The sequence below is a fragment of the Patagioenas fasciata genome, chromosome 3 (assembly GCF_037038585.1).
Source record: "Patagioenas fasciata isolate bPatFas1 chromosome 3, bPatFas1.hap1, whole genome shotgun sequence".
NCBI classification, from domain to species: Eukaryota; Metazoa; Chordata; class Aves; order Columbiformes; family Columbidae; genus Patagioenas; species Patagioenas fasciata.
Genome location: NC_092522.1, coordinates 46,935,283 through 46,948,601, shown reverse-complemented (window position 1 = coordinate 46,948,601; position 13,319 = coordinate 46,935,283). Strand labels below are relative to the sequence as shown.

Genomic DNA, 13,319 nt, shown 5'->3' with positions numbered 1-13,319 from the left:
CAAAAAAAAAAAAAATCAACCACAACTGCATGCATCCAAAGAGTTCACATCATTTAAGGAAACAAAAAAGTTGAAATAATATTGAAGAGAGCATAAGTGTCATTTGGGTGTTCATCTCTTTCTTTTAAGACTTTTTCTATTTCAAATTAAATATATAAAATGGAAGAAGTGATACCATGAAATGACTTGGTCTCAAAATCAGATTTACTGTACAGCTTGTATAGTTTTGTGTAAAGCAGGTTCTAAAAAAATTTATTTCTTCCTCTTTTTAAACAATTAAAAATTAATGATGCATCCAAAAATTATTGCATACCATAAACTAGCTTTATCAGCACAAATAAGGAGTCAGTTATATTAACTGCTTATAAACACACACATTTTGTATCATACCTATTGCTGCCTGTTTCAAAAGAAGTACTATTTTGAACTTATAATATTCCTTAAAATTTTATTGAAATGAACTGGTAGGCCTTGACTGTATTTGCCTCTTTCAAAAATAACTTTAGCGCCTTACCGGATTTACTAATATAAAAATATTTTCGCTACATTTACTAGGCTGATGGAGAGGGGACTTGAAAGCTGACACTATTGAGAGAAACATAGTAAAAAAGAGAATAATAATTGTTTATTTGTTTTAAACAACTCATATGTCAGGTTTTAGAATTATATCTTCTATAAAGTCTTAAATGCAATTTCATTTATATGAGAGACATAAAATCAATTTCCAGCCAGAAGACTGCAAAACCTTTACAGAATGACTCACAAGCTGTCAAATACAGAGAAAGTATTACAGCTAAAGCTAGAACTGCACAAACATTTTACAAGCACAACCACAGTGGAATTTAGGAATCTCATATTCCTAACTATTAATTTGGAGTACCAGGTATGTTTTCTAGTAATCAGAATGATTACTACATAAAAATTGTGCAAAAGTCCAATCCCCACATCATAGCTGTGTTAAAGTTACAGGCACTAACTTTATTATTTTATTTCCTTACTGTGGTGAAGTTATTTATTAAAACCACTATGGATCAAAAATATCTTTACTAAGCAACTCGTGAACTGAAGAGAATCTCAAAAGAAGGTAATATCTGGCTTCAGACACTGCAGTGAGAATAAGGTGACCGAGGTTTCATTTTCATACTCCACTGCCTCCTCCTAATAAAAAAACCCCACAAGTTCAAAATGGATACAGGCTACATTATTCTAAAATATATCTATCTATTAATAAAGCCAATTCACAGAAAAAGCAAAGCAACAGGACTCATTTGTTGTATCACTGAAATTAGCTTGAAAGCAATACACACAGGAGAAAGAATACTGCACTTTTGCTACTCACCAGCAATGCCTTTACGCTTTTGAAACATTGCGCGATGCGGTGCCGATGGCAGTGGGGCTGAACCAGCCTGCTCCTGAGCATCTTGGTTTGCTGTAGTTTTTATCAATTCAATAGCTGCTTGAAGAACTCTCAGCTGTAGAACAACTGCCATATCTACAAAGAGAGGCATACAAAGGACATATGACATTCTTCACAAGTCTTCAAGAATTTTTACCAGATGTTTGTAAAAGAACGTAACAAAATGTGTCAGAGCTGTAAAATCGTCAATTCTACAGAAGTCGCATAGAAAGTCACCTCATTATTGCATAGATACAGACAGTACACAAGTGAGTTCTCACGGAAAAGCCATGGAATTTGATTATTCTGAATTAAGCTAAACAAAACTGTATAGAACATTTCCATTTAAACACCCTTAATGAATTTTTACAGTCACTGTTTGTTCAGATTAGCAGTACACAACTCTTGACCAAAACGCAGGCTCCTAAGGAAAACTACTACTTTGAAAATCACCTAAAAAAGAAAGAAGATCCATCACCAGAAAATTCCCCCATCTCCATCAGCACAAATATCAATTTAAAAAAAAAAAAAAAAAAATCAATGGCGAAGCAATTTTCTTCTCCAATCCCATGACCCCAAAAATAAGCAGATAACTTACTTTGCATCCTTGCATTTTTACTATTTTGAAGATGACCCAGCAGCACAATGAGGTCTTCAATAACACGAAAATATTGAGAACCTGAGGAGCTGCAGGCATGAATGGCAACTGCTACCAGCAGCTGTTGGATATCGCATGCAAGTAACTTGTAGTCATTCAAGGGAATGCTGCAAACAAAGCTGTAGTTACCAGAAATGTGACAATTCTAGTACACTGTAACCCATAATGAGACCCATTACTACTCCCCTCACTACTTCTGCCAACCATACCTAATATTATATTGTACTTCGTATAAAAATGTTACTGCTGAATGCTAGAAAACTGTAATAAAAGAAACCTCTCTACTGTTAACTTTTGCAGATCAGATGCCTGAAAATCTTTGAGACATTCTAACATTAAAATTGTAACCAAGTTTTATTGCAAAAGCAACAATGTATTATGAGATTTCTAAGTTACAGATCACATCTGAAATCCTGTATGTCTCAAAAAAACCAATCTGGATAGGATCATTTTATGACCATGCTGAACTGAAACTATACTGGGGTAAAATGGAAATCTGTATTTCTTCAGGATACCAACTAATGAAATGAATTAACAAAAATTCCACTTCTCCTTCCTTCACTGCATAACCTCTCAAAGTACAGAATGTTAGTAATTAACAAAGTCATTTAAGTTACTCAAAAATCTCAAATATTAAATCACAGGCAGCACAGGAAAGACTTTTCCTGCAGTTTTGACATTGGCTATAGATACAGTAGAATGCTACCATCTCCTGGGCCTTTATCTTACTGTTCAGGTGAGTTTTATTAGGAAAAGCATCCAAAGTGTACACAGTGTGACAAACTTGCATTTAAAAATTCTGTTTCACATGAATTTAAGGTACAGAAAGAACATTTTATATCCAGTGTTTTCTATTGCTTGAACTGAATATCTAAAACATTAACTTTCACGCGAAGGTAAAATTAAAGCTGAAAACTTCAAGACCAGTGCTACTTTATACATGTTCTCTTATCATTTTAGCAAGTAGTAAGAATGCCATATATTATTTTTTTGCTACAATTAAGGTTGTGCCTGGGCTTTTTTTATAGCAACTGGTACTATACTCACTTTGTTTCCAGTCCATTGAGAGCAGCCAGTGTATTACACAACACGTAGAGCAAACCATTATCAAGCAGCAGGTCTGCAACTTTTGAGCAGGAACTTATGATTTGCAGCAGAAGACAGAAGCAGTTATGCAGCAGAACATTATCATACAGAGAGTTCTCTATAAGACCCAGAACAGGAATGACACACCATTTTTGAAAGAGTCCAACATTCTTGACATCTTCCAGATCAAATCTATTAAAGTAAATATAAATGAGTGGCATCCTTAAAATAGCAACCTGGCACATGCAATTGGAATACCAGCCTATGCCAGTATTTTGACAAAGACGCAAATGGCAATTTCCTACATTTCATTGCAGCAATGATGCCCATCTACTAAATAAAGAGCAAAATAAACACTTGAAAGAGCCATAAGGAAACAAAGCATCTCAAATGTGTATATGAAGCTTCAGTTAACTACCAACTGTCTACAATATAGATTTCATGCAAACAGAGTGTTTTCTTTTAATCAGTGTAGAAAAATATGACTCATCTTTCCAGTAATAAGTATTGCAACTGGGACAGACATTATCAAGAAAGCAGATACCACCTGGTATCAGTATAATAATACACTGACTGACAGCGGGTTTGATGTTCTATATCCACTACTGCTGACATTTTATTAGGTTTTACAACATCTCTCTTCCTGCAATTGTAGAATTTAGAACAGTGCTTCACACCTTGTATTACATGTGTATTAGTAAATTGGCTTACTATTTTAAGGTTATCAGCCTATCACACAACTATTATATACAATCTTAAAAGAATCCAAGCTGTAAGAATTACCTTTCCAGTCCCATTATAAGTCCTGATGAAATAACAGTTCTCTGCTTTGGGGCTAGTTAAGCAGTCAGGTTTAAGTCTTGCAATAAAACAAGTATTTTGGGGGGAGGCTGAAGATCAGGCCAAACAGTAGAAGTAATTCAGCTACAAATCTTGCAGAGGCAGCAACTGAGAAAGAGCTTTTCTGCAAAATTTTTGCACTGCTGGTGATATTTAGATGTATCTTCTCCCTGTACATTCAGTAGTCATACCAATTCTAAAAAAATATAATTTGCTTAGATAATTGTCTTAAAGATAATCACCTTTCCTGTCAATATGAGGTGGCTCTTTGCTTTACAGAAACAGTGTATCTGTGGGATTTTCCCTAAAGGAAACCTGGATTTAAACTCAGAGCCAAGCCAAGGAAGCAGACGTGGCATCAAGCTTTTTCCTTAATCACCTACCAAAATCCAACAGTAGAAGTCTAGTGACTACTACTTCAAGCTTCTAAGGATATAAATCAGAGTTTCACGTAGGATCAGAAAGAATAGGAAATGTTAAACTGACTACAGGACATTCAAAGTGCAAAGGCCTCAGAGGCCCTCAGAAGGGCTGAGGGTTCAGAAGATCCCAGTTGATAGTGTCCATCAGATGAAGTTGCTTACAGACAGCTTAACGGCCACACAACAGTCATAAGAAGATTCATATATTAAAATATTAAAGCAACAAGCAAAACATTTCAAAACAGTTTTGAAAGAATTTTTTTTATGGTTGATGACTACTTGGAACAGAACAGTAATTAGAAAGCTATCACAATCCTTTCCTCCACCAAAGCGTGCTGCTTCTAGTTTGAATATTAAATTACACAGCACAAAGCAAAGCATTACTTACTCTTCATCCAAGCCAACAGAACGGCCAAAGAGCATTTCCAAAAAGCACTCTACAACTTCCTGAGTGCCCTGGTGAAGGTACAGCTGATTGGCTAGCAAGGAGAAGCCACGATTCTTTAAGAATTTCTCCTTCTGCTCCCTCTTTGCTCTGTTGAAATATGCATCCAACAACTAAAAATAAACACATAATCATGATGTAAGACAAACATTCAATATAGCTCCCTTGAAAGTTAAGTACTCATCTAATTTGAACAGTTTGAAATAAATTATTTAAAAATTCCAGATTAAAAACCTCAGTTGCATTACCATAACTGCAGCCTGCACTGCCCTTGTTACTACTGACAGCTGACTTTATCCTTCTAATCTGAGGACTTTTAGGGTTTTAGTCAAGTTTCAGAGAGACGAAATCACACACAACTGTTACACAATGCATACAGAAGTGCATTCCAACTTCTTATATTTGATAAATCCTGCACTTTGGTGCGTATGCAAGTGCATGCATGGTTTTTTGGATCATTTTGTTTGTTAAGCTGTATAATCTTATTCTTCAAATTAAAATACAAATCTATTTGAAGTTTTTAATCTACATAATGTTATCATCCAGGAATATTGTCCTTTTAATAATGCAAAAATCTCTGAAAACGTTTTGAGGCCTCAAGTCCATGTTCAGATCACAAATGTGTGGATGGCTCCCCAGAATAACTGAAAGTCAACTGTGCCAGAAGTTAAAACTCTGCTTGCATGTTCTATTAACATAGAGCATCTCCATTTCATATTGAAACCAACTTTTTCTGCATTGTTTCCATTCACATCAGTAACGCCGTCATACACTCCTAAGCCCTCTGGCTTAGATCATAGGCTGAAAGATTTTATGCTTGTGTTGTTTGCCTCACCGTCCCCACCCCCCCCCTTTTTTTTTAAATCTGTGGTGGTGGAAACATCTTAAAATTCAGAAGCCAACTTCAAAAACTAGGAAAAAAAAAGCAAAACATTAACAAAACTTCTTGTTTCCAACATGTTAGCTAAGCTAGTTCACAACTTTTTAGCTGAACACATTTTATATAGGCCTACTTTAATGACGCCTTGCTGGATGAGAGGAGATGGGTGGTTCACAAGTACTATAAGATAATCAGGTTGTATAAGTTTGTCCATCACATCTTCTAGCATGACATCTGGTAGAATTAGGAGAACTCCACGCAAGAGGTCATATAATCCACAACAAATAAGCACAAGATAGTCTTCTGTACATCTGAAAACAGAGGAATATGTTTTGCCACAGTTTATTGTCTACAGCAGAAAACATTAAAAAAATGCATAATTGCTAGCCACTCTGGCAAGGAGGAAGAAGAAATATGGCAAACATTTCTCCAATACTGCTATTATCAGTCATCATTAAAACTTTTTTTTGGATGGCAGATAGCAAAAAGGATAATCTGATCAGAACTACTTGCTTGAGATTTTTTGTGAGCTAGCATAACAAGTTTCTACTCCTACCATACATGGCAAAATGTTTGATTTTTCAAGTTTGCTATGTAAATAATGCAATTCTATAGATTAAAAGCTTCATGAATTGGTTTATGACAGCCATTGAAAGCATTTGCTTAATTTTCAGCTTTCCGATTTTTGCAAAATAGTAATCAAGACCAATAGCTGTGAAATTAAAGCCCATATACTGAGCTACTATTGATTATTTCATATTTTGTTTCTCTGCCTACCTATCATCAGGGCTTTCAGATGGTTTTGGGGTATCCTTATTAGCTGAAGAAAAAGCAAGACTCTCCCAGTCTTCAGGAACCACATTCTTGTCTGCAAAGCTTGGCCAGCGCGCAATAGCTGATGATCCTCCATGAACAGAAAATGCTAAGCCCAACCCTGCAAAATTAGTCTGACTCTTCTGAAATGAAGGCAGGCCTTTCAGATTGTCTGGTCGATGTAATGATGGCTCAGCTGCAGCTCCACCACCTTCATGACATTTCAGGTCTGCATCCACTTCTTTACTCTCAAATGTATTTTCAGATAACTCTTCTTTCACAATATCTTCAAATGTTTCAGCAGATGCTAACTCTGAGTCACAAACTGTTTTTGCAGACTCACAACTGCTAAGAAAGAGTTCTTCTTGTACTCTCCTTATGGTTTCAGAACTTCCTACAAAACCAATTTTATCCTGGAGATCAATGTAGTCACGCTTGCCAATTATCTGCAGGTCATCAATGCTCCTTCCCATTCTTTCAGTTAGTCTTTTTTGCTGAACTTGAGGTGAAGAAGTAGGAGATGCTGGTAAGCTTTTGCAAAGCCTTTTAGGTGCCTGAGAGCTTATCTTCTGCTGTACACTAGCCTTGGAAGCATTCCCTAGAGAAATAAGTATATCTTTAGTATTCCTTTTGCACCAGAAACAAGCTTTTCCCCCAGTGTTACACTCCACATACATTTAACACAGTGATGGCCCAAGTTAATTTTATACGGCAAAACTGATTCAACACCTGGCATAGCTTAGATTTAGTCTAACAAATAGAGATAGTGAACTACTATGAAACCATACATATATCAAGTCACAAATGAATCTGAAAGATATATAAAAAGTAAAATACTTCTTTCATATATACTAGAATTTCTGGATTTATATTATGGTCCTCTCAAAAAACCCTCAGCAGAATTTTGTACAGAATCCCAGAGGGTAGAAGGCACCTCTGCAGATTGTCTAGTCCAACCTCCTTGCTCAAAGTAGAGTCAAATAGAGCCAGTTACTCTGTTTGGAGCTCTTGTGTAAGAGGTGCAACCTACCAACATGTTTCAGTGGATATTGAAACACTATTCACCCACCCTTCTGCACTAAGGCTTTACATGTACTTCATATTTATAACAAATTACTGCATATTTTATTTAACATGGCTTCCTTTTAAGCACACATTTTGACCTGAAAAAGTCAAACTTTCAGAGCACATTACAGATGTCTTTCATAAATGTATTTTTAAGAGAGAAAGTAGTCTGTATACCAGCGTGGTAAAGGAAGCTTTCTGTTAGTCTAGGAAAAGGAGACTTTGTTCATTCAGAAGTATTTAGAAAGATATGTACTGGCAAGTACTAATGCAATGATAATGCATCAGGAATATATTTTTTTAATCAAGTGGGATATATAAACAAATATATAAAGCCAAATATAAATAAATATTTAAAATAAATGTATAAAACAAATATATAAATATATATACATACACATATACATGTGCAAGCAGACAAAGCTGGCCTTCATTCAACAGGAAGGATCTATGTAGCTGCAAAAATCTTACAGCCAAGCTGGCACACATGCAAGCAGGTAGTGCAACCAACTATAAAATCACATGCAAGTAGCAAGTTACCCAACAAATATAATTTCAGATATTTTGTCTAAACTTAGAAATTCAAATTCAGAATCACACTTCAGACACCTACTTTCAAAAATTTTGATAATTTCTCCAGCATACATAAATAATCTTTATTCAATTTTAATTTATATAACCAAGGTATCTAAGTTGTTCTTTATAAGATATACTTTCCCATTCTCTATCATATAGGAACAAGTAAATATACCTGCAGCATAACTAAATATCAGTACTTTAATACTATTATATGTTTAGTCAGATGTTAACAATTATGCACAAATAAAGAAAATTATCAGCTTAATGCTTTTTGCACAGATAGAATAGCTGCTTATGCCTCACTATTTCAACTATTGTCTGGTTATGGCATTCTCAGACATCTCTAGCAGGTCTGTTTGACAAATGAAATTGTTCAGCTATCTGGTCCACTTGACTGCCTGAGTCAATGTGGCAGTTTGTCTCAACCTGAGAATGAAGAAGTTTAGGTAGCGTGTTCAATTCCATCCTCCTTACTCTGCTGTTCAGGCATCAAGCTCCAGGGAGCAAGGAGAGCTTTGTAAGAAGTATCTGTGGGAAAGTAACACTATAAAGCACTCTAGTCATCTGCCAAAGGACTTAATGTGTCTTAATGTCCTTAGGTTTTTCCAGCATTGGTTTTACCTTCCAGTGGTGAAGCTGTAAATCCAGTTGGAGTTGTAATCACAAATGCAGAACTCTCTACTGATTTTGCACCACTGCTGGAATTTCTCAGGTACACAAGTGATTCAACTTTTTCCTGAAAAATTTTGCCATCTAGAAAGAAGAGATAAGGGCAAGAGTTACATAAAAGCTTTTTAAATTTGCATTTTTGATATATTTAGACTTATAGTAGCCCAGTTACATTGCAAGATGATCACTGGGGGGTGATTAGAAGTGCTCAACTCATGAGCAGCTGAGAAAAAGCATTTGAGAACCATTTTTTGTTTTAGTGATCTTTAAAATTTACTTCAGAACACTGTAAACATTATGCTGTTCTAAAGTAATTATATTTACAGTTGGCCCTTGCAGACATATCACCAGTAACAGCTTGGACTTTTGCCATATCAAAACCAGTTGACTGTTCTCAAACAGGTTCATCTAATAAGACTCGAAGTATCAAAAAGTACATTCTACTTTTTCTTAGAATTTTACATCAATTAGTATTAGAGGACAGATAAAGATAAAACCAACTGTACTGCCTTTGATTACTAAAACTGAAGATACACAGGCATCTGCAAAAGGAGAAAACATTTGAAACTTGGATGATGCTTTCCATGCTTACATAAGTTACAGCTAGGGTTGTACAAAGCTAGTATTTAAGCATGAACTATGTACATCAGTTTCTCATTTTTTAAAGTAATCAAGGAAGATGTTTTAAAGCTCAGAACTCTCATTTTGCCAAAGTGATCATCTAGTACAAATATATTGAAGACAGATACATTGAAGACAACAGCTCTTGTCCTGGATCTGCACCCCTCAAAGCACACAGGTACTTTTTGTAAGTGGTATGCAATGTGCTGACAGCGCCTGCCAGTCTTTCAGTGCAACTGATCATTTGCTAAAAATGTTCCTCAGGCCTTCTATTTTTCTAGGAATTCAGTGGCAGGAAACAAGAAAGAGATAGAGACAAGACCATATACACATTTCTGAAGAAGCTTCATTTACAGGTAGGTTAGACATTTTTCTCTAAGATTTACCCACAGGCAAATGTGTTCATACAGGCAGCTAACATTAAGCATTTCATTTAGCAGCATCAAAATTTAAAGAAATTTAAAGACATAACCACCAGCGGGGTTATCTAAGGCTGTAGACAGAAGAAAGTTCTCCGGGTAAGCCAAGCAAAGTCTAACTATAATATCCCTCAATACAGTAAACTACTTCTATTTTTCTAAGTCTCAGTAGTTCAATATTTTTATATATGGTGCTTACAATATAGCAATAAAATAATCTATTCATAGAATTGTAACTTGGAGTGAAAGAGGGTTCTTTATGTATTATTTTATGACTATTTTTCTCTTATTGTTTATTTTTAGTTAAATGTAGCATACCTACCTATGTGCAGGGAAAAGTAGAAGTTGGTAGGATTGTGACAAACATATGTATTAGTGGGAGGGTGAACTGCTAAGAGAAAATTGAAGACCACTTTCAGCAATTCCAGGTCTGGGGGAGATCCGAGTACTTCTTCAATTATTTTCACAAATGACCTACAAACTTCCCGGGGCAGTGATGCAAGGTGCCCTTCTTTATGCTCCTGGAAAGGAAGAGCAGTACAAGTGTAAGTTATTTGTATTTTTAGTTTGACAGAAGTTACCTTTTTTAAAAAAAAAAATAAAATTGTTATGCTCTCACAGAAGAGCAGACAAGAAAAAAAGATTAATAAAGCCAGTTTTCTTTAATTTGAGAGGAATTACTGTACCTACTCAATGTTACTGAAATCCAGCACACTCAAAATTCAGGCACAAATAAAATACAGTGGATATTATGCAAGTTTATTTTTAGAAAATGAACATCATCTACATACTAGACTACTCGAAATGCTGGAGCCTTCAGACATGAATCACCATTGAGAGTGTAGTTTACTGCTATTGTATTACATATTTGTAGATAAATTAAAATAATTTGTGATACTAACATTTTAAACATATTAAGAACTTTCTGAACAGTGCCACACTGGGTCTTCTGTATTTCCATTTAAATGGCCATTTTAATAAACATACACATTTGAGATTCCATTGATAACTAATTTCTGCTTGATCAAGCATTCTATACAGCTGGACAATGGCTATTTGAAAAAAAAAAAAAAACACACTATTAACTGAACAATGATTTTAGAACAGGACTTCAAGAAACTTGTGGGAAACCTCATGAATGTCAGCATGGTGATTAAATTGTTTTTAACTTCCACCTCTTTTTTTGGTACCCAGGCACCTTGAGACTGCTGTATGAAAACCAAGTGAATTTAGGTGAGGTTTTCAAAGAGAATGGTTTATATAGTTTTATTTTCCATTCCATCACTCCCCAAAAACTGCCAACTAATTGCTGGCCTTTTTTTTTTCCAGTTGGCACACACATAAGCATTCATACTCATGTGCAAAATATAGGGAAAATACTATGCAATATTCTGTATCTAGGCATTTGCATTAATACACAACTTTAAAAGTTAACTATACCACTAACAAGTTCCCAAAGTAGGGAATACCACATACAAATGAAGAAATAAATTTAGAGCAATGTAAATGATTAAAAGACACAAAATAATAATCATCAAAAAATGGAAAAACAATAAATGCATGTCTGTGCTACAGAATCTCAGAATAAAAAGTCAAAACACAGTGTAGAAAAAAGATTACAATACATATTTTCATGAACATATGTACTATGAGCAGGAAGCCATTTTAAAATCATATTCCTAAGAAGTGTCTATCAAAAGAAGCACTTCTCTAAAGGTCTTTTTAGAACAGCTGTCTCCATGTCTGAGAGGAGGCTACTACTGGATTGACATTTGAGAGGAGTGCTCAGACTGAGCGCTACAGGCTGGTTGCCCTGCTAACCCTGGGGAGATACAAAACAGTTTCTGCTCCTTGCACAGTATCTGTGTTTTTCAGTAATGGAGACTTGAACTAGTAACAGACATCTCAGGTCCTTATAGAAGTGTCGCAGTTTATTCCAGCTCCTACTTAAATGGATTGTGCAAGCAACCTAGTTCCCAGGTTTTCAAATGGTACCAGGCAGTTAAAATCTCTTGCCCCTTCTGTCCAGCAGTAAGTAAGAGCACCCAGTAGGGAACTGTATCAGTTTACAGCAGCAAAGCCTGCTGAAGAAGACAAAAGGGGTCTGGAAGCATAGAGGATGTATTTTTTGTCTCCAGCGGTTAGTCTCTTCCCTCCCTCTCCAAGTAAAAGTAGGTATTTGTGAAAGCACAGAGTAGGATTTCAGAGTGGAAGTACCTGCAGAACCTGACAAGTTAACAGGAAGTGATGCACCACTTGAGCTTTCAACAGCTGTTTAATGTTAAACATCTGCTGGTGATGGTTAGCTCTGATAAGGATTTCAAGTGCTGCTAACAGAGTTTCCCAAACACCTTGCTGAAAAACAAAACAGGAACACAGCTTCAGAAATGTCTTTGAGTCCACACTGAGAATTAAAAAAAAGAAAAAAACACCACACCAAAACCAGCAACAAGAACAAAAACAAACAAACAAAAGTAAGGAACATAACCAAATCAAGATAGTTTTATGCCTCAGAAGAAGATTAAATGACTGCAGATGGTCAGGTCAGAACTAGAAACTATCAGAGAAGTTATGTTTTAATCATTTTAATGACTAAGCTACAAAAACAACCCACTTCTTGTCTAAAACTAGTTTTGTGTATTTTTTGTTATATTGACAGTGGGTGGTTATTTTCAACAGTTTAACTCCATAGAATCAGGTGGTCTTCCTTAGTTTTAACAAGCTTCCCTAAAAAATTAATCCATCCAACTATCATGTAATTTCAATACATTCACAGAACTTAATACACTAAGGCTACCTGCATCATTTATAATGGGAACTTGATGCTTCTACCAGATATTCAAAGGAAAATAAAGCCATAGTCATTATTGACATCTAACTGGAGAAATTAATTTCAGACCTCATAATACTTTAATCACTTTTTAACATTTACTTTCAGACTTCAAATATTTCCAAAATGAAAGTAATTACCTTTGCTTTAGACCATATCTTCCAGTCAAGCAGCAGCTTTTCTAACAATTGAACATCTTGGATAACTGCATTAGAATCTGTGTCAAGCATGAACTGCCCATTTTCATTTATATAGAGAATCTCATCACTGCAGCATCCTTCAAGAAGAATCTTAAAGGAGGAGAATTTTTTTTTAATGTCATAAGTGCAAAGGAGTACAGTTTTCCTATCCAATTTATATTAAAAAAAAAAATCTTCAGAGACAGACTCTTGATAGGGAAGGCATATATCTACCTGATCAAGTTTGAAAATAATTACTGAGTTTAGTAACCCCACTGGAGGCATTTTAAAGGCTTTATTCTTATAACACCAGCACAAAAGTTTCTTCGAAAAGATTTTCAAGTGTACTCAAATATTTCTATTAATTGCTTACAAGTTTAAACTTGCTCTCAGAGAAACAAGATTTCTTTTTTTCCT

General features: G+C 35.3%; 1 protein-coding gene across 8 annotated transcripts in view; it reads right to left on the bottom strand.

The window, feature by feature from the left end:
* The window catches only part of LYST (lysosomal trafficking regulator), an 86,748-nt gene that overhangs the window by 27,792 nt on the left and 45,637 nt on the right, over positions 1-13,319 (bottom strand). For 6 of the 8 annotated variants that reach the window (XR_011738310.1, XM_071806270.1, XM_071806272.1 and 3 more), the window contains exons 19-28: positions 12,864-13,013; positions 12,111-12,248; positions 10,216-10,414; positions 8,806-8,937; positions 6,505-7,138; positions 5,861-6,038; positions 4,791-4,960; positions 3,102-3,332; positions 1,995-2,173; positions 1,340-1,492 (exon numbers count right to left, since the gene is read on the bottom strand). Coding sequence is in view for 7 of the 8 variants with exons in the window: in XM_071806270.1 (XP_071662371.1) it covers positions 1,340-1,492; positions 1,995-2,173; positions 3,102-3,332; positions 4,791-4,960; positions 5,861-6,038; positions 6,505-7,138; positions 8,806-8,937; positions 10,216-10,414; positions 12,111-12,248; positions 12,864-13,013 (2,164 nt within the window). In the remaining variant the exon portion in view is untranslated. The remainder of the gene's footprint in view (positions 1-1,339; positions 1,493-1,994; positions 2,174-3,101; positions 3,333-4,790; positions 4,961-5,860; positions 6,039-6,504; positions 7,139-8,805; positions 8,938-10,215; positions 10,415-12,110; positions 12,249-12,863; positions 13,014-13,319) is intronic. The other 2 variants (XM_071806275.1, XM_071806276.1) reach the window with 1 other exon arrangement.